This window comes from Sphaerodactylus townsendi, linkage group LG06 (genome assembly GCF_021028975.2).
Source record: "Sphaerodactylus townsendi isolate TG3544 linkage group LG06, MPM_Stown_v2.3, whole genome shotgun sequence".
Classification (NCBI taxonomy): Eukaryota; Metazoa; Chordata; class Lepidosauria; order Squamata; family Sphaerodactylidae; genus Sphaerodactylus; species Sphaerodactylus townsendi.
In genome coordinates, this window is record NC_059430.1 from 129,329,974 (window position 1) to 129,349,909 (window position 19,936).

The 19,936-nt window shown below is 52.0% G+C and overlaps 1 protein-coding gene across 1 annotated transcript in view; it reads left to right on the forward strand.

The window, feature by feature from the left end:
• The first annotated feature begins 218 nt into the window (after positions 1 to 218).
• ACTN4 (actinin alpha 4) overlaps positions 219 to 19,936 on the forward strand; it is a 30,109-nt gene continuing 10,391 nt past the window's right edge. Inside the window, exons 1-3 of the mRNA XM_048501737.1 lie at positions 219 to 550; positions 15,095 to 15,097; positions 19,066 to 19,223. Of these exons, the coding sequence (XP_048357694.1) occupies positions 410 to 550; positions 15,095 to 15,097; positions 19,066 to 19,223 (302 nt within the window). The 5' untranslated portion in view covers positions 219 to 409. The remainder of the gene's footprint in view (positions 551 to 15,094; positions 15,098 to 19,065; positions 19,224 to 19,936) is intronic.

Genomic DNA, 19,936 nt, shown 5'->3' on the forward strand with positions numbered 1-19,936 from the left:
CGCGCATCCGAGGCAAAGCGGGAACAATGTGCGCAGGCGCACTGAACTCCCAGTGGCGGCTGAATAGCTGAGTAAAGGTGGCGGGGCGGGGACTGATCCCTTTCCCCACCCGTGGTCTCACCCACGCGCGTGCGCAGTCTCTTCACCCTGCCCCCTCTCGTCGGTTCCTCAAGAGCGGCGAGCTGTGCTGCCCATGCGTGGTAGGCCGCCGAGGGGGGGGCGTGCCGCTGGTCGTGCGCAGGCGCAGTGGCGCCCCAGGCAGTGGCCGTGCCAGTCGTCGTCAGTCGGTCGGAGCCGCCGCCTCGCTGGGAGCTGCGCGCTCCTCCGTCCCCTCCTCGCCGCCCTCCGACCGCAGCAGCCCCGCCGCCGCCGCCGCCGCCCCGCCACACCCGAGCCCTGCGCAGGCGCGATGGTGGATTATCACACCGCTGGCCAGCAGACATATCAGTACGGGGGCAACGGGCCCGGCATCGGCGACTACATGGCTCAAGAGGACGACTGGGACCGCGACCTCCTCCTCGACCCGGCCTGGGAGAAGCAGCAGCGCAAGGTGAGAGCGAGGCGCCTCTGGGCGTGGGCAGAGCGCCATGGAGGAGGAGGAGGAGGAGGATGGGCACGGGCAGAGCGCCGCCGCCCTCTCCCGCTGGGAGCTTTGCCCTCGCCGCCCTTCTCCCTCAACTCCAGACTCTCCTGGCTCAGTTCCCTCCTCGGGTGTGCGGCCATGCCGGCCTACCTCGCAGGGCTGTTGTGAGGGCGTTAGCAAGCCACGAGCACCACCCCCTCCAACCTTTCCCCCCACGAGCAGCCTTCCAAAGGACCCCACCTCTCAGACCTCGACCCCCTCCCCTCTTTCCGGATCGCGTTGTGTGGCAGGGCTGGCCTGCCTTACAGGGCTGTTGTGTGGGTTGCGGCGAGAGAATGCCAGAAGCGAAGTGCCCGGTGGTTGGGTCTCCTTGTGAGGCTTGACAGATGTTTGGTGGGCTGGAGACCTGCGGAAGGGGCAAGCAGTGGGGTCGGGGGTCAGCTGGCGGGTGTGGGGCTCTGCCAGCCCCCCCGATCAGGGCCAAGGGTCTTGTGTGCGTCGTCAGTTTCGTGGGCTCTTCCCAAGTGGCTTGTGGGATTATTCCAGCAGGTGATAGAAACCCCCTCTTCTTTGGGAAAGGGGGAAATCTTACCTGGCTGCTACCTGATCCCCTTTCTATTGGCTCCATTGAGCTAGGAAGGGTGAGAAAACTTTTCCAGGTCAGAAGTTGGGGGGTGGGGGAAATGTGTGGGGGGGGCCCAGCAAGTATTAAGCCCCATTTCTTCCTATTTTTTTTAACTGCATCATGTTTTCCATAACTTGTAAAGCAGGTTGGTTTAAAAGGGGAGAGGTTTCATAATTTTGAAGACATCCGTGGGGCAGAAGGAAAGAAGGCCCCGGATCCGAATAGTGGGGGAGGGCGGTTGCACGTGGGAAAGGTTGAGGAGGGGCCTGTGCTTGGGGGGGGGGGCATGTCATGAGTTTGGGAGCCTGCTATGTAGCTGAGGGAGCGGGAGGGTTTGGGGGATTGGCGCTGTTGCAATGGGGCTGCTTGCAAAAGAACCTGCTGGCAGCATGCCGACAGGCTGGGTCTTGGGCACCTTCCGCCACAATCCTGAGGGTGCTGACCCAAGACTAAGACCCCCAATATCCAGTGGTTGCAACCCCCCCAAGTCAGCTTGCTTTGGCCTCTGGTCTGAAGAAGTGACCCGCAACTCCCGGAAGCCTTGAATAAGGTGGTTTGACAGCCACAACTTGCCCCTTTGGGGCACCACAGTGTGTGAGGGTGTCTTGCGATGGACACATGTAGGGTGGAGCCATAGGGCAGTGATGGCGAACCTTTTCGAGACCGAGTGCCCAAACTGCAACCCAGAACCCACTTATTTATCATGAAGTGCCAACATGGCAATTTAACCTGAATACTGAGGTTTTAGTTTAGAAAAAACGTTTCTAGGCGTGCGTTACTCAGGAGTAAGCTTGGTGGTAGTCGGTGGCTTTGCTTTGAAGCAACTGTGCAACTCTTCCAACGGGTGAATCACGACCCTAGGAGGGTTTACTCAGAAGCAAGCCCCATTGCCAGCAACTGTGCTTACTCCCAGGTAAAGGATCGTGCTCTTGTTCTTGGCATGAAAATCAGTGGGGTTTAACAGCGCTTAACAGGGTTACTTTCCCCAAAACTAGGTCTTAGGTTTAATGATAATAATCGAGCCCAGCAGCCCAGGCCGGCCTAGATGTGTGTGTGGGGGGCACTCTGTTTGCGCGTGCCCACAGAAAGGGCTCTGAGTGCCATAGGTTCGCCACCACTGCCATAGGGTTTTCGAGAGGTAAGGGGTGCTGTTGAAATCTGGGGGGCTGCGTGGAGGGGGGTCGGCTGGCTAGATGGAGGCTGTGGGAGAATCCCGCAACGGCAGAAGGGGGATAACTGGGATCGGCCAGATCGGGGTGGGGATTGTGTGGGATGGGTGAGCCTGGCAGGTTGGGAATGGGTGCGTCTGTGGGGATTGTGCCAGTTTAGGAGGGGAGCAGAGAGGGGTGTTTTGGAGAACGTTTACGGGGAGCTGTCCTGAGGGATCGGAGGAATGTTCGGGGCGGACTGTCGGACATTAGGGGGGTCCCGTTCGGAGCAGAGATTCCAGCTCTGAAGGGGAAAGGGTAGGATCCCTGGGGCGGGGGTGCTTTGTGTTCATGGTGGGGAGTAGAATCGGGAAGGGACTGTGCAGGTTGTTGAGATTGCTGGAGGGGGGGGGGAAGTCGTACGGAGAAACCGGGGGTCCCTTGGGGAGGGTGAGCTGATCTGACTGCACCAGAAGGGCAGCACCAGTTCTCATAGAGCAGGGGTAGGGAACCTGCGGCTCTCCAGATGTTCAGGAACTACAATTCCCATCAGCCCCTACCAGCATGGCCAATTGGCCATGCTGGTAGGGGCTGATGGGAATTGTAGTTCCTGAACATCTGGAGAGCCGCAGGTTCCCTACCCCTGTCATAGAGACTGGGGGGGGGGGGTGGTTTCTTGTTTTCCAGGCCTTGTGCTCCGAAGTCTCCCTTGCCGAAGTCTCCCTTGCCGGCCCTTTTGGGGGAAGGAGGTGCCTCGGGGCAGGTGTGGGCCTGAGGAGCAGCCGGAAGAGGCTGGGGGAAGAGGCTGGGTGCGGCATCCTGGCATTGCCTGGGGAAGAGCCAGCCATTGCTCTTGGTATTCTCTTTGACTGATTCATGGGGGGGGGGGGGGGGAGACCGGATAGAGAGTTGACTGTTCCCCCCTGCCTCAGGGAACCACTTTAAAACTACCAGCCGTACCTCCCCCACACAGCCAGTGAGGCCTGTAGACACAATGGATTAATTGCTTTATGTCTGGTTGGGGAAACGCCTCCTTCCTCTAAGCTCTGTGACCTCTTGTGAGATGGCGAGGCTGTTTCTTCCCCACCCCTCACTGCGCGCTTGACTTTTAAAACATGGCGTTTTCCCTTTAGGAAGGGGGTGGCAAACATGCAGCCCGGGGTTGCCTCAACTCGAGCCAGTTGAGGCGACTACTCTCCCCCCACCCCCACGTGCTGTTCTGGGGCCAGCCATGGCAGCCCCCCCCCCCTCCGACCAAGCCACATGCGTGAGGATGAACTTTGGGAAACACTACCTGCAGCGTCTCTTGCAAAAAGTTGCGGGATTTAACTGAGATCTCCCACTTTGTGAATTTTGGGGGAAAGCGTTTTCATTTTTGCCTTCACAGAAGCTGAGTTTGTCACCGTGGTTTTATCAGACATGGGTTCTGGAACTCTCCTGGCTGGCAGTGGGAGGGGTTTCGCCTGGAGGTCAGCCGGCACATCCACCGCTGCGGACAAGCGTTCCCTGCCGCCCACTGGGCTGTCGGGATTTTGCCCTCCCGTCTCCGCGGCCTGCGATGTGGAAATATTTATTCAGGGCAGGCCAGATTTTCGGGGCTGCGTGTGCTGTTAACTGTAGCGAAGGTTTTAGTTTGCCTAGTTTTAAAAAGCCCGTGCGTACGTGTACATCGGGTGGGTGGGGAGATGGGGAGATTAACCGAAACAAACAAGTTGAGTGCCCCTTGTCAGCCTTCTTGTAGCTAAAACGTGCGTCCAGAATTTTTATCCACGTTGCTTTTTCTCTTTTGCTTTCTTCCCCCTGCTGGGTACAGAGCAGTGAAATGGCATGGTTGAAATACTGCTTTTCCCATGTGTGGGCCTACCAGGGGTCTGCAACCTGTGGCTCTCCAGATGTCCATGGACTACAAATCCCATCATCCCCTGCCAGCATGGCCAATTGGCCATGCTGGCAGGGGCTGCTGGGAATTGTAGTCCATGGACATCTGGAGAGCCACAGGTTGCAGACCCCTGGCTGCCCTAGACAAGCCAATTTCTCTCAGCCCCTCCCTTGTGACCCCTTTGTCATAAGGAGCTAGCAGGGCTGACTTCCAGGGGCTTAAATCTCTCTTTTTAAGTTTTTTTTATTGTATAGAATATTATTATATTTGTTACAGTCAATATGTTTGTTCCAACTATACATTTTCCTTTTTCACCCCCTCCCCCCTCTTTTCCATTGATTATTTCAAGCAAGCAGCAGAAGGTTCATTCTTCTTATGCTCTTGTTCCATACTTCTTCGTTAAATCCGGCTTCTTCCATCCATTTTTCATACAATGTCTACAGCTTCATCATATCTTCTAGTTTCTCTTGCCATAGTGTATTTTTTGCCAGTCTCTCAAAAATCTCTAACTGTATTTGTTCCCAAATATATTCCAACCATTCTGAGGCTGTCCGTTTCTTGTTATCCTTCCAGCCCAACGCCAACAGCGCGTGTGCCGCTCTAATCATTATTTTATACATTGGTTCCAAATTTCTGTTCACTCTTATATCATCTATTATCATGGGGGGGGGGGGGACTTAAATCTCTTGGGCCTGTCTCGCCTCTTGCACCAGCAGAAGGCGAACTTAGCAATACATATCCATGAAATCCAAACTTGGGTTCTGTGAGCACAACTGAGTGCAAGATGTAAACACAGCTACCACTGTATACGCAGTAATTAGACGGGAATATGGCCAGGAATAAATTCACTTTAAATTGACATTAGCCTCCTTTTCCGGATTTCGTTGACCGTGTCTTTCATCTTCCCTACTTCATCAGCTCACCGCGCCATCCGGACTCCCCTTGCTCTGTGAGCAGTTTGTGTTGCGAGGTCGTTTTTTTATTTTTTTATTTTATTTATTATTAATTTTATACGCCGCCCTCCCCCTGAGGCACCGTGGGCCTTTCAGGGAGGACAGACACCCCAACCATCTCATCTCTTCTGGTGTTGCTCCAAGGGGGCGGCCGGCTGTGTGTCTGTATGGGCAGGAGAATGTTGACATTTGTCCCAGACTTTATTTGTAGGGTGAGGAGCCAGTTCGAGGAGGCAGCCATCTGCCGCTCTGCTTAATTGTCTTAACGGCGCACCGTTCCTTAGAGCCGAGCTAAGAATGTGCTCATGCAGGCCGGGGGAACGTTTCGGCTTGGCAGGACCAACGTTCAGGGAATCGCCTGTTGGATGTCTGTAACCAGTGCTGCTGAGCATTTCCATTCTTATATGCTCCCCCCCCCTAAGTAGAGCCTGAAATCAAGACCCCAAAGAGGTAGCTGCTAGACTGACTTGTGCTTGAGCCGAGGCCCAGCTAATGACTTCCCCATGTCTCTGGCCTAGCCGGGGGCCTGGGGAGAACGCTGGTGTCTCTTTTCCAAAGCGGCCGTTCCTGTAACATTTCCGGAGGAGGAGAGACAGGCTCTTAAAACCCCAAACGGTAGTGCCGGGCCGCCTCCCACACCTGGCCGCGGGCTTCTGACCCACCTTGTAGCTGTGACGTGGCGCTGCAGCTATTTTTACGGGAGAGCGGAGTTAAGAGCATACGGCGGCTCCCACGCCTCGGCAGGCAAACTCCTCTCTCTGTTCCGGGGTGTGTTGCGAGGAGCGCCTCTTCCCTCCCCGCCCTCCTCCCCCCCTCCCTGTTTTCGGAAGTCCGTAGAGATCGAATGCTGAAAGCGGGTAGCATGTTGGAATGCATCTCCCTGCTGGCCGGCGGCCAGTGGGTCAGGGGGAAGACTAAGGTCAGAAACCTTTTCTTCCCGCGCTTCCCGCTGCAGCCTGTGACTGTATAATTCAGGAACAAACTTTGCTGTGTGATTCAACTTGTGGGCTGTTGAATGGCCTCTTGTTTAGTTCCGGCTGGGGAGAAATCTGCACAGCCCAGCCAAACCTCCAAAGTCCTCTATCGTCCGGGGCAGATGGAATGAAATTGGGTGGAGACAGGGTTGCCAACTCTGGGATGAGAAATAGCTGGAGGTTTTGGGGGTTGGACCCTGGGGAGGGGACACGACCCTTGAATCTATCCTCTGAGGCAGCCATTTTCTCTAGGAAAGCTGATCTCGATCACTCGGGGATGTTGTAACAGTTGGAGATCTCCGGGTTCTTCCTGGAGGTTGGCAACCCCGAGGTCAGAGGTGCCCAATTGGGCATGCTGGCCGGGGCTGTTGGGAATTGTAGTCCATGAACATCTGAAGCGCCAGAGTTGAACCTAGGTGGAGCCTAGGTCAGTGGTGGCGAACCTTTGACACTCCAGATGTTATGGACTACAATTCCCATCAGCCCCTGCCAGCAATTGGCCATGCTGGCAGGGGCTGATGGGAATTGTAGTCCATAACATCTGGAGTGCCAAAGGTTCACCACCACGGGCCTAGGTTGTCTTTGGGACATGAGCAAGGCGGGAGGGGGAGGACCATCAGAATAGATCAGTGGTGGCGAACCTTTGGCACTCCAAATGTTATGGACTACAATCCCCATCAGCCCCTGCCAGCATGCCCAATTGCCAATATGGCCAATTGCTGGCAGGGGCTGATGCGAATTGTAGTCCATAACATCTGGAGTGCCAAAGGTTCGCCACCACTGACCTAGGCTCCACAGCATAAAAACTTACAGAAATACTATCTATTCCCGTGATGGCGAACCTTTGGCGCTCCAGATGTTATGGACTACAATTCCCATCAGCCCCTGCCAGCATGGCCAATTGGGAATTGTAGTCCATGAACATCTGGAGAGCCACAGGTTGCAGACCCCTGTCCTAGAGCCTAGTTGGACATTTGGGAAATTACTTGCAGCAACACGGCCTGTGAGAATTAAACTCAGACAAAAGTCTTTTCCGTGATCAGAGTGTTCATACTCCTTTTAGAACCAGGCTCTGCCTTTTTGGCTCAGTGGGAGGTGTGTGGGGGACACAGTGTTTGCATTAACATCTGTCCTTCCCTTATGTGCTACCAACAGCTGTTGAGCGCCTTCCGAAGCTCAGGTTTGCCCAAGATCGTGTCGGATGGGAAGAGTTTCAGACTAGGAAGACTTGAATTCAGATCTCAGCCGCTCATGCGTGAAGCAAAAATAAATAAATAAATGAAGTGTCCTTATGCAAATCCCCGGTTGGCTGTAATTGCTCCGAAGTGGGAAATCAGTCACCTTTTTCTTCCCGATTGTATTTCATAGCTGGGGACGGGGTTGCAGAATCCTCTGCCGCTTGGGAGGAGCGTCTGCCCCTGTGCAAAGTTTGACAAGGTCGAGGCCGGGAGAGCGCCCCGTCCCTCCCTGTTTCTGTACGTCATGTGCGAGTGCCAATATTTGAACAGCGTGTCACATTCCTGTGCCCTACAGATTTCTGTCGCTTGTGGCTTGGGGGCGGCTCGTCTTAATGCTCGTAAAGACTAAGGTGCGACGGGCTTAGGCAGATCTGCTCAGGGGGTATCTAATCGTTGCTGACAGATCCAGCCGCTGTCTTAAATGGGTGGGAGAGGCCTACAGGCCTTGTGACCCAGAGTTACTTTGTGTGTTGTGCGTGCCTTTCGTCACCGGGCCTGCAGGCCTCAGCCACCCCTTGAATCTCGAGTATCGCCGTCAAGTTTCTGTGCCTCAGAGAAGGCGCAAGCTTGCAACTCTTCAAATCTCGCTGCGTTCAGCTTTCAAATCTCACCGCGTTCACTTTGGGCACCCATTGGGGAGAGCAGCAGGGTAAGAACAAAGCCAAGCAAATGAAGAATCTTCCAGATTGGTGTGGAGTGAAAGCCTTCAACAACGAGCTTCAGTTTTTGAAACGACGGCAGCAGCTCAGTCTCTTGGCTCGAGAGGCTGTTTGCTTTTCCGTGCTTCAAAGACCTGGCAAAACTCCGCCAGAACGGTAACAAGTCGCAGAGTTTGATTCAATGGCCAAGACGATAGGAGAAGTTCCAAACACTTCTCCTCTTCAACCCAGTTTCGATACTTACTTCCCCTGAGTTACAAGAATGTTTCTTTTCTGGCACCAGTCTGGAAAATCAGGAAAACTAGCTTTTGCTCCGCTTGTGAAAAAAGGAGCGTGTTTGCGAGGTGGGGAGTCTGGCGCTGGCCAGCTTGGGATCAAGCAAATTCTTGCGGCCGTGCCAGTTATTCAGGGGGTGGTTTGACTCCTCCCCGATTCCTCCCTCTAGCGGAGCATACTTTTGTGCCGCGTTGGATCCAAGACCCCAAAATAGTTTCTCTTTTTTTTAAAACTGTTGTAAAATGAGTTTTACTGGAAGTTTGTAGACAGCATTCAGCAGTTTTGTACTTATGTCAGAAGCGCAGTCGTGACATGGTAGGAGAATGCACACAACCGACGTGCTGATTTTGGGAGCTGCGGAGGGCAGATCACAGAACCAATCTGGGAATTAATTGACTGGGAATGGCTCTCGAGGTGGCGGTGGCACGACTGGGTGGACTGGGTGAAGTTGCCCACTCTCTCTCTCCCTAGCCGAGGCTGCGTTGCCTCTGACCCATTGGTGCTGCTTAATTTCGTGTGTGTGTTTTTGTAGAGGGACTTTAGGTCAGTGGCTGAAGGCCACCCATTCAGTCCTGGGCATCTCCAGTTAAAGGCTGTGGTAGCAGGTAGTATGGAAGGTAGCAAGGAGCAGGACCTCTCTGAGACCCTGGTAATACACTGCCAGTCTCAGGAGATACCCTGTTTCCCTGAATATAAGACATCTCTTGAAAATAGGACGTAGTAGAGGTTTTGCCGAAGTGTGAAATATAAGGCATCCCCCAAAAGTAAGACGTAGCAAAGTTTTTGTTTGGAAGCATATCCGACAAACAGAACACAGAAAAATGAGACATCCCCTGAAAAAAAGACATAGCACATCTTTGGGAGCAAAAATTAATATAAGACATTGTCTTATTTTTGGGGAAACACGGTAACACTGACCGACAGCGTGACTCTGCACAAGGCAAAATCATGTTGCCTCATGGTAGCCCCGAGGATGGCTGGCCGGCCGTGTGTGAGAACAGCACTTGTGGCACAATATTGTCCTGTGTGGGCACCTCAAACTGGTAGAGTCCCTGGGTCCATATACTGTAGTTGGCTGTTGTGGATTTTCCGGGCTGAGAGGTCTGGTGGTTCTCACTCCCGATGTTTTACCCACATCTACGGCTGGCATCGTCACTTAAGCACCTCCCAGTACATAGGGTCTGCCACCTGCGGCTCTCCAGATGTTCATGCCACCTGCCAGCAAGGCATGATGGGAATTGTAGTTCATGAACATCTGGAGAGCCACAGGTGGCAGACCCCTGTAGGTTCTGTCCAGCTGTGGGTAACGGGTGACATTTTAAAACGAAGTGGGCTGTGCCCCCCTCCCATCTGCATACACTAAACTAGTTCTTTCCTTGACCTGGATCCAGTTTCTGGAGGAGGGGGGGGGGGGCAGTAAAAAGAGACGGTGCACCTTGACACGCTGCCTGTTCTAGGCTTCACTCGGCAGTGGGCCGATCTGTTTACATTTCCTGCGTTGTAAAGAAGCCGCCTCTTCAAAAGATGTACACAACCCAGTTGTACGTTCTTCCAGTCTGGAAGCGCTGGTCAAAAACGCGAACAAGTGTTGTGCGTGTAACACAGAAAGTAAAAATTTGCCAAACGCGAACGTCTGAGAAAAGCACACCAACCTCTCTCTCTCTCTCTCTCCCTCCCTCCCTCTACATTTCTGAAAGGCAGAGGTTGTAAATCCTACACGTACATTTAGGGGAATCTGCTTCCGAGTTCTGCCTGCTCGGAGGCTGCAGCCAAGCGTTTCACGAAAAGGTTTTTTCTTTTGCTTGAGCGGGTTTGAAGGGCAGGTGGATGAATCCTCCTCCTATTAGCCCGGCCTGTGTAACAAATTGCGACTTAAATTTCATCCGACTGGAGCGGATCCAGGCCGCAGACCCGTCCCGGTGGAGGCTGGATGGCCATTCACACTTCTGGGGGTGCCAAATGAGGACAGAGCCAGCTTGAAACGGTTCCGGGCTGGGTGGTTGCAGAGGATTATCGTGAACCCGGCTAAACAGGTTGGAAGGTGCCTTTCCCCTCCCCGCCCCTCCTCCTCCTTCTCCTTTTTCTGTATGCTGACAACCTACATAAAAGGGTTTGCCTGATTAAAAACAAGCCCGTGTGTAGAATTTCTGAATAAGGGGACGGAGCTCGGCGCTTGTTCTCGCAAGAACTGGAACTTGCGCAAAGAGGCTTTGAGCGGGGCTGGGAGTTTAATAGCCTCCGGAATGCCAGAGAAATTACTGGCTCTAAAGTTTTGCTCGCCTGCCTGCCCGCACATGCCCATACTGCTCGTGCGCCCATACTGTGGGAGCAACTTTCTGCACACACCGGCTCTAACGTTTAACAACCCCCAAATTCATGGGGTTGCGTGGATCTCCTCTCCCTGCTCCCAGAATTGGCACCTACGTGATTGGCTGTTCACACTAGTTGGAGTGGCTGTGGAGCTGCCTTTTAACTCTTGAGATCTTGGCATTATCTCACCTGACTTAGCAGTGGCTTCCCAGACTGTTAGTTCTCTGAGGATGTGCAGCTACTTTGGAAATGGCTGTCGTGCGCCCGGAGGGTGCCTCATAGTACATCTTTACTCCATGTTGGTTAATTTTTTTCTCTGCCAGGCCAAGCATATTGAAAATAAGCCCCCAGTAGCTGCTAGCCTTCTTAATCTTAACCATCCCCGTGTTAGTAGCGAAAAGAAAACCTGGGCTGCTCTCTCTGCTCAGTAGCCTTGTTGAGCCACACGGGTGGCTTTTTCCAAGGCCGCTACCACCTCGAGAAGCAAGCTTTTATTGGCATAGACAACAGTACAACAACAATAAAAAACGGATTAAAAAGCATATACAATACAGGTTGAAGGAAATCTACTGGCGTTCAGTAATTTCCAGGAGAAAGTCTGCCACTATCATACAGAGAGAAGGATCAGGGTTGTCCAACAAGTCGTGTAATCTAATTAAATCGGGGAGATGGGGTAAATGTAAAGGAGTAAGATTCACATACTTGGATCTGATTTCCTTGAATCTGAGACAGTGTAGTAATTGGTGGGCCAGAGATTCAACTGAGCCATCGTTACATGGGCACAATCTTTTAGCCTTTTCTTGCTTATTAAATCTGCCACGTAACAAGGCAGAAGGCATAACATTAAACCTGGCGAGCATTATGGCTCTCCTTTGAGCAGGGTTTATTAAGCGATACAGGTAGTGTGCCAAGTGGCCCCATTCAAATGGGAGAGAAAAATACTGGGGGGAGCACGTTTTCTTGGCTGTGGTGATTAGGGTAGAGAACTCTCTATCCAATAGTTGACCTTTTAATTTCCTATAAGCTTCTGTATAGGACAAAGGGCAAAGTGAATCCACTGAGAGTCCAATAGAGGCCATTTATTCTTCAATTATGGAAAACAAGGGGTTGGAATGGGTGTCAGAGAGCAGACGGTGGACACAGCTACCACCTGAAGCTCTGGGAGATGGCAGCAGGAAGTGTCGGTGGGGAAGCCGCTTTCCGTCCCAGCTTTCTAAAAAGGAAGCGGTGGTATGTGGGTCAGTGAACCCGAGCCAAGGCCTTGTTCTTGCTTTAGGGCGCTGCTGCGTTTCTCTCTTCGTTTCCATCGCAGTTCATCGCAGCCTTCTTGCGCAGAATGGTCTTTGCTGGGGGCCCTTCTGTCAAGCTGCCGCCGAAAAGAGACACAGAAGTGGAAGGCACATGGGTGCCAGTCTCGTCTCTCTTGCCTTCGCTTTGATTCTTGCCCCCCAGGTGTGCCTCCGTCCCATATAAGGAGACAGCCGCAAAGCCTCCATTCCCAAGGCAGGTCGATCAACGACCCTTCTTCCTGTGTGAATGCTCCCTCTGTTCCCACAGCCTTTGTGTCGGCAGGTCCCCAGCCCCAGCTTCTCGGCTCTCATTCAGGTGTCCTGTTGCAGCACGAAGAAAACCGGATCCCGAAACTGAATTGGGAGGAGTGGACGGGTGCCAGCAAGCCAGATTGAGCCGATCGGCTTACCTCTCCCCTCTTGTTGTGACTTACAAACCACACAAAACCCCTCATCGTTTAATGACATCTAGCCTAGCAGCTCTTTTCTTTAAAAAAAAAAGGGGACTTTGACCTCGTTGCTCAAGCTTGGAGCTCTGGCAACCTGGATGGACCTGCAGGACGAGGAAGTCAAGTCCAAAACCAGGGGGATGTTGCATATTTGTTCTGTTTACTTATTTAGTTTGGAGAGGAGACGTCTGAGGGGGGATATGATTGAAGTCTATAAAATTATGCATGGGGTAGAAAATGTTGACAGGGAGACATTTTTCTCTCTTTCTCACAATACTAGAACCAGGGGGCATCCATTGAAAATGCTGGGGGGAAGAATTAGGACTAATAAAAGGAAACACTTCTTCACACAACGTGTGATTGGTGTTTGGAATATGCTGCCACAGGAGGTGGTGATGGCCACTCACCTGGATAGCTTTAAAAAGGGCTTGGACAGATTTATGGAGGAGAAGTCGATCTCTGGCTACCAATCTTGATCCTCCTTGATCTCAGATTGCAAATGCCTTAGGAGACCAGGTGCTCGGCGGCAGCAGCAGCAGAAGGCCATTGCTTTCACATCCTGCATGTGAGCTCCCAAAGGCACCTGGTGGGCCACTGCGAGTAGCAGAGTGCTGGACTAGATGGACTCCGGTCTGATCCAGCAGGCTAGTTCTTATGTTCTTAGTTTATCACCTTCTTTGCTCCCCAACGGGGTCCTTAAACGACTTCTTCTCCTCTCCGTTTTGTTCCCATGATAGCCCTGTGAGGCAAGCTAGGTTCAAAGTGAGTGTGACTAGCCCAAAGCCACCCTTTTTATAGTAGAGGTGGAATTTGTGCCTGAATTCTAGTCTGACACTTTAACCACTGCACCATACTGCCTCTCTGTTTCAGGATGCGTTTTCAGTAGTGGTTAGGAGTGAGAGGAGATATCTTCCTTGTGGCATGTGACTCATTTCAGAACTTTTAAGTGCCATGATCCTGATTGTTGCTAAGGTTTTTGAAAAATTACGAACTCTCCATCCTACATGTTCATTGCGAGATGCTTTGGGGTGGGGTGGGGGGGAACAACCAACTACAAGTGATCAATATGGCCTGTGTTGCATTATTGCGGCTGTTGTGATAGCAAAGAAGAGTTTGGATTTATATCCCGCCTTTCTCTCCTGTAAGGAGACTCAAAGGGGCTGACAAGCTCCTTGCCCTTCCCCCCCTCACAACAAACACCCTGTGAGGTGGGTGGGGCTGAGAGAGCTCCGAAGAACTGGCACTAGCCCAAGGTCACCCAGCTGGCGTGTGTTGGAGTGCACAGGCTAATCTGAATTCTCCAGATAAGCCTCCACAGCGCAAGCGACAGAGCGGGGAATCAAACCCGGTTCCTCCAGATTAGAGTACGCCTGCTCTTAACCACTACGCCACTGCTGACAAAGTGTGCCAGCCCGTGCAGATGCTATTCCAGGAGCTGTGATTCAGGGCTAGTGCCACTAAAATGCTGAATTTTGTTTCCCAGAAGCTGTCACACTCTTTAAAAAAAGTTCTACGTCCTTTCGTCTGCAGAGGCTATTATGGGCTGGGGCCTCTGTCTTGAGCTTTTCATCCCTTCCCTAGTGCTAGCTATAGAGTAAGCCACACTGAGTAAGAGGTCATGCTGGCAAAGGCTGATGGGAATTGTAGTCCATGAACATCTGGAGAGCCGCAGGTTGCAGACCCCTGGACCAGAGCCCTCTTTGCGCAGCTCATGCATAAGCACATGTGATGGTCTCAAACTACAAACCCACCCTCCTTTTCTACCTTTTTTTTTGCATGCAAGCTCTGATATCTTCAATAAAGGCAGCCCCATAAGAACATAAGAACTAGCCTGCTGGATCAGACCAGAGTCCATCTAGTCCAGCCCTCTGCTACTCGCAGTGGCCCACCAGGTGCCTTTGGGAGCTCACGTGCAGGAGGTGAAAGCAATGGGCTGCTGCTGCTGCTGCTCCTGAGCACCTGGTCTGCTCAGGCATTTGCAATCTGAGATCAAGGAGGAACAAGATTGGTAGCCATAGATCAACTTCTCCTTCATAAATCTGTCCAAGCCCTTTTTAAAGCTATCCAGGTGAGTGGCCATCACCCCCTCCTGTGGCAGCATATTCCAAACACCAATCACACGTTGTGTGAAGAAGTGTTTCCTTTTATTAGTCCTAAAACTTCCCCCCAGCATTTTCAATGGATGCCCCCTGGTTCTAGCATTGTGAGAAGGGTCAGCATGGAACTGGTTCGGAGGAAGTTGTTCGCTTACCCCCCCCCCCTTTTCCCTAGCTGCAGACACCATATTCCCCTGACGGTCGGTTTGGGGTTATTGTGGACTTCCCGTGGATGTTGGCAATAACCAGATTGCTGCCTCAGTCTATCTCCAAGGGCGCTTTCTAATATTCTATATAACAAACGTCGCTGCCATTACTGTCCCTATACATCGGACTCAATTTCTCCTATTTTGTTGTGTTGTTCAAAGTATAACAACTTTCGAGCTGACTTGTGGGCACTCTTACCAACAGGATTCACACCACGCTATTCTCCGATAAAAGAAAAATGTTTAAGCTCTTGAACAGTTCCAATGTAGAAATTTCGGAAGCAGTTTCTGTATTTTTAAGGTGTGTTTTACCTTGTAACACTGAGTGATTTTTAATGTATCTGGAAAGGTTTGACATTTTCTTGATTATGTGCCTATTAAAGGTTCTGGACTGGACAGATTGCTGAAGGCTTTCACAGCCGGATTCAACTGGTTCTGGTGGGTTTCCTGGGCTGTGTGGCCGTGGTCTGGTGGATCTTGTTCCTAATGTTTCACCTGCGTCTGTGGCATCTGTTACACAGTGTGTGACAGACTTCCCTCTGTGATACACCTCTGAAGATCCCAGCCACAGATGCAGGCGAAATGTTAGGAACAAGATCCACCGGACCACGGCCATGCAGCCCAGAAAACCCACCAGAACCAACCAGATTGCTGTTTTCCTGTGGAGGCTCCAGAGGTTGCATGCTCTTGTCGAAGACTGCCGAGCAAGGCCTTTGGGCTTGCGCCCGTGCAGGGTGGCAGTTGGCTCTCTTTCCTTGTTTGGCCACACTCATAGCAACAGGATCCAGTTCCTTTGGGCGGGCCGCTCTTCTTAACATGCCTCTGAGCCGGGCTTTCCGGTGCAGCTCGTGGCCATTGAGCAAATTTATTATTATTGTTGTTGTTGTTGTTGTTGTTGTTGTTGTTGTTAAGCTTAATAGATTGCCCGAAGGGCTCTGGGCAGTGTACAATGAGACATAAAACAAATACAATATAAGGTCTCATAAATACAATATAACGATAAAACATTAAAATTCATTAAAATACATTATAGCAGCAATTCCAGAGATTACAAATAAAAATACATGCCCAGATGCATGCGCAGACGGCGCCCAACCCAAAGGCCAGGAGGGCCAGCATTTCCCCAAAATGGATGGTATCAGCGATCAGGCAATGCTGAAGATGGCAAAACTGTCGTGGGGGCTACAGAGGGGGCAGGCAGTCTGCGGCTGGCATCCCCAAAGGCCCGGTGGAATAACTCGGTCTTACAGGCCCTGTGGAACTCGCCAAGGTCCCGCAGGGCCCGGACAGCAGATGGTAAAGCATTCCACCAGGACGGGGCCAGGGCTGTAAATGTAGAGAGCCTGCGGCTTTGTGACATGGCAGTTTGGGCCAGATTTGGCGCTCTGCTCCATTCCCCGGGTTTTCTGCTCTTTGCTTTTACAAGGAAATGCCAGGACGCCAAAGACATATCTGCTAAAACTTTCATAGCTGGATGTATAATTCAGAGCAGCGCTTTGGCGCAGCGCTCGGTAACCTAAATCCCGTTTTCCTTTCTCTTTGCTGTCCCTCCACCCGGGATTGTATTCTTGCTCCTTTTCAGTACTGCTTCTTTGCCTCCCGCCCCCCCGGCAAATTACCTTTACAATTTCCCATGATGTAACTCTGCAAGTATTGGTTAAATTTATATTTAGATCTAGAGGTCTGCAGCTTGGGGAGGAAGGGGGGGGGGGTGTCCTCCTTGGGAGAAGATCATGAGAATTTGGAAAATGTGCCACACACGTTCCCCTCTCGCCAGCCAGCTGGGATGGCTGCCTTATGTGAAATCAGCCAGCAACGACGGCAGCTGCAGAGCTAAAATGCACCCCTGCTTGCAAGGAGGGCCAACAGCTGTGCTGGTGGTGTCTTCTGTCATTAAGCAAGTTGCATAAGAGCCTTAGAAGAACTCTGCTGGATCAGGCCATTCATCGGTCCGGTCCGGTCTGGTCCAGTATCCAGTCGTGTATTAGTGGCCAATCAGTTCTTCTTGAGGTCCAGCATCAGGACATAGAGGCTGAGGTCCTCTTAAGAACCTCAGAAGAGCCCTGCTGGATCAGACCCTCCAGTCCAGTATCTACTCATGCATTAGTGACCAGTTGGTCCATCTAGTCCAGTATCCAGCTGTGCATTAGTGGCCAGTCAGTTCTTCTTGTGGTGCAGCATCAGGACATAGAGGCTGAGGCTTTCTTAAGAACATCAGAAGAGCCCTACTGGATCAGACCAGTGAGTGTCCATCTAGTTCAGCATCCTGCCACACAGAATGGCCAGCCAGTTCCTCTGGAGGTCCAACCACAGGGCTTAGAGGCTCAGAGCTTCAGAAGAGCCCTGCTAGATCAGACCAGTGAGGGTCCATCTAGTGTACCATCCTGGCTCACACAGTGGCCAACCAGTTCCTCTGGAGGTCCAACCATAGGGCTTAGAGACTGGAGGTTTCAGAAGAGCTTCAGAAGAGCCCTGCTAGATCAGACCAGTGAGGGTCCGTCTAGTGTACCATCCTGGCTCACACAGTGGCCAACCAGTTCCTCTGGAGGTCCAACTACAGGGCTTAGAGACTGGGGGTTTCAGAAGAGCTTCAGAAGAGCCCTGCTAGATCAGACCAGTGAGGGTCCATCTCGTGTACCATCCTGGCTCACGCAGTGGCCAACCAGTTCCTCTGGAGGTCCAACCACAGGGCTTAGAGGCTGAGGGCTTCAGAAGAGCATCAGAAGAGCCCTGCTAGATCAGACCAGTGGAGGTCCAACTACAGGACATAGAGGGCAAGGCCTTCATAAGAACGTCAGAAGAGCCCTGCTGGGTCAAAGCGGGGGCGGGGGGGGATCCATCTAGTCCATCATCCTGTCTCACGTGGCTCACTTCCTCTGAAGGTCCAACCACAGGGCATAGAGAGCAAGGCCTTCCCCTGATGTTGCCTCCTGGCACTGGGATTCAGAGGGTCACAGTCTCTGAACTGCGGAGGTTTCCTGTAGTCACCAGGGTTGCATTGGCAACCAGTTCCATGTTTTATCGCTCGCTGTGCAAAGGATTTCATCTTTCCTTCTGTGTGAAGAAGTGTTTCTTTTTTTGACCATCCTAAATTGGTTGCCCACCAGCAGTATCTCACAGCCCCCCTCCCTTCCATAACGCTGCAGGCATCCAGTCTGTATGACCTTTTAACCTGGCAGACAAGGCAACGCTAACCCTAACCCATACCTGGGGAGCAGCAGTGGCGTAGTCGTTAAGAACAGGTGTGCTCTAATCTGGAAGAATCAGGTTGGATTCCCCGCTTTGCTGCTTGAGCTGTGGAGGCTTATCTGGGGAATTCAATCTGGGGAATTCAGATTAGCCTGGGCACTCCAACGCACGCCAGCAGGGTGACCTTGGGCTAGTCCCAGTTCTTCTGAGCTCTCAGCCCCACCCACCTCACAGGGTGTTGTGAGGGGGGAAGGGAAAGGAGTTTGTCAGCCCCTTTGAGTCTCCTTACAGGAGAGAAAGGGGAGATATAAATCCAACTCTTCCTATTCTTCTTCTTCTATTTCAACGTAGTTGTGCCTGTGATTCCCGCAAACACCTGCTATGTGTCTTTAAGAAGCGGGTGGTGCTTTTGGCTAGCAGGGCTTCTGCTTGACACCTGGGGATCTGATTGGCTGGGCAGATTTTAAAAACATCCTGTTAAACAGCTTCTACTTGAAACATGGTCTGACTGTATGGTTGAAGGCTTTCTCAGCCAGAATCATCTGGCTGTGGTGGATTTTCCGGACTCTGTGGCTGTGGTCTGGTGGTTTTGCTCTTAACAGTTTGCCCGTATCTGTGGCCGGCATCTTCAGAGGCACTGAAGATGCCATCCACAGGTGCAGGCAAAACTTCAGGAGCTACACCCACCAGGCCCTGGCTGCAGAGCCCGGAAAACCCACAACGATCAGTTACTTTGACATTTATGCATAGCCTCTGTCCCCTGACCATTTTGTAATCGGCTCTGCCTCTTGTGGTGCGTCACCCTGTGTCTGAATTCCAAAGATTCCAAAGAGTAAAGGCAGAATCTGGGCCCATAACCTGTTGAAGCAGTGGATTTACTCGGAGTAGACCACCTTGTAGGACGCAATGTAGACAAGAACTGACAGTCGCCAGTGCAGTTCTATTTATTGCTATCTACCAACAAAGTGCTTCACCAGACCACAGGTGTTTTCAGGCGCACATCACACTTTTGTCTGTGCTAACTATATACAATAGTGGTACCAATCAGGTGCCCTCACCTTATCAGGTTTGCACACGGTACAAGCTGTGCACTCGGTACTAATCTGCACACGGCACCTGTTAGAAGGAGGGTCCAGCTGTCATTTAGATTTTGCTCATATAAACATTCACACATGTTCTGACAGTCCACAGGCACCAAACTGTTGGGCTCAAGAGATGGGAGTCGTCATCGCAGAGAGAGCACTTTGGTTGAGGGCAGGTGAAGGTGGCGAGCTGTTGATTGCCATCCCCCGCGGCGACCTTGTGGCGTCGTGTCTCTCCACCCCTCTCTGGGCTGAGGAGAACTATTGGTGGGATGCAAGGCTGGGTGGCCAACCTTAGACTGTAGATCGCAGGCACCTGCAAGGTGGCAGTGCAAGGAGCGTATTGGGGAATGCCACCCTCTGCACATCCTTTGCGAAAGTGAACGGGGCTGGGCCCTTGGCGATCTGGGCTTCTGCTCCCTTCATCTCATACCTGAGGGACCGCCTCTCCCCATATTGCCCCGGTAGGCCCCTCCGCTCCTCGGAAGAGGACCTACTCGTGATCCCTGGCCCAAAAATAATCAGGCTGGCCTCGACAAGGGGCAGGGCCTTTTCAGCCCTGGCCCCTACCTGGTGGAACAGGCTCCCTAGGGAGATCAGGGCCCTGCAGGACTTACAGTTTCCGCAGGGCCTGCAAGACGGACCTGTTCCACCAAGCGTTTAGCCAGCCTGGTTAAAAATACATCTACTGTGTCATCTGGCCTCCCGTGGGCACAACGGGGGGGACGGGGTAGCCAGACGCCATCCACATTTTCAAATGGGTTCTGTTTTTAGGTAACTGATATTTAAATTATGTTTTAATGTATGTTTTAACCTTGTTGTGAACTGCCCTGAGCCCTCAGGGGGAGGGCGGTATAAGAAAGAAAGAAGGAAGGAAAGAAGGAAAGAAAGAAAGAAAGAAAGAAAGAAAGAAAGGAGGAAGGAAAGAGGAAAGAAAGAAAGAAAGAAAGAAAGAAAGAAAGAAAGAAAGAAAGAAAGAA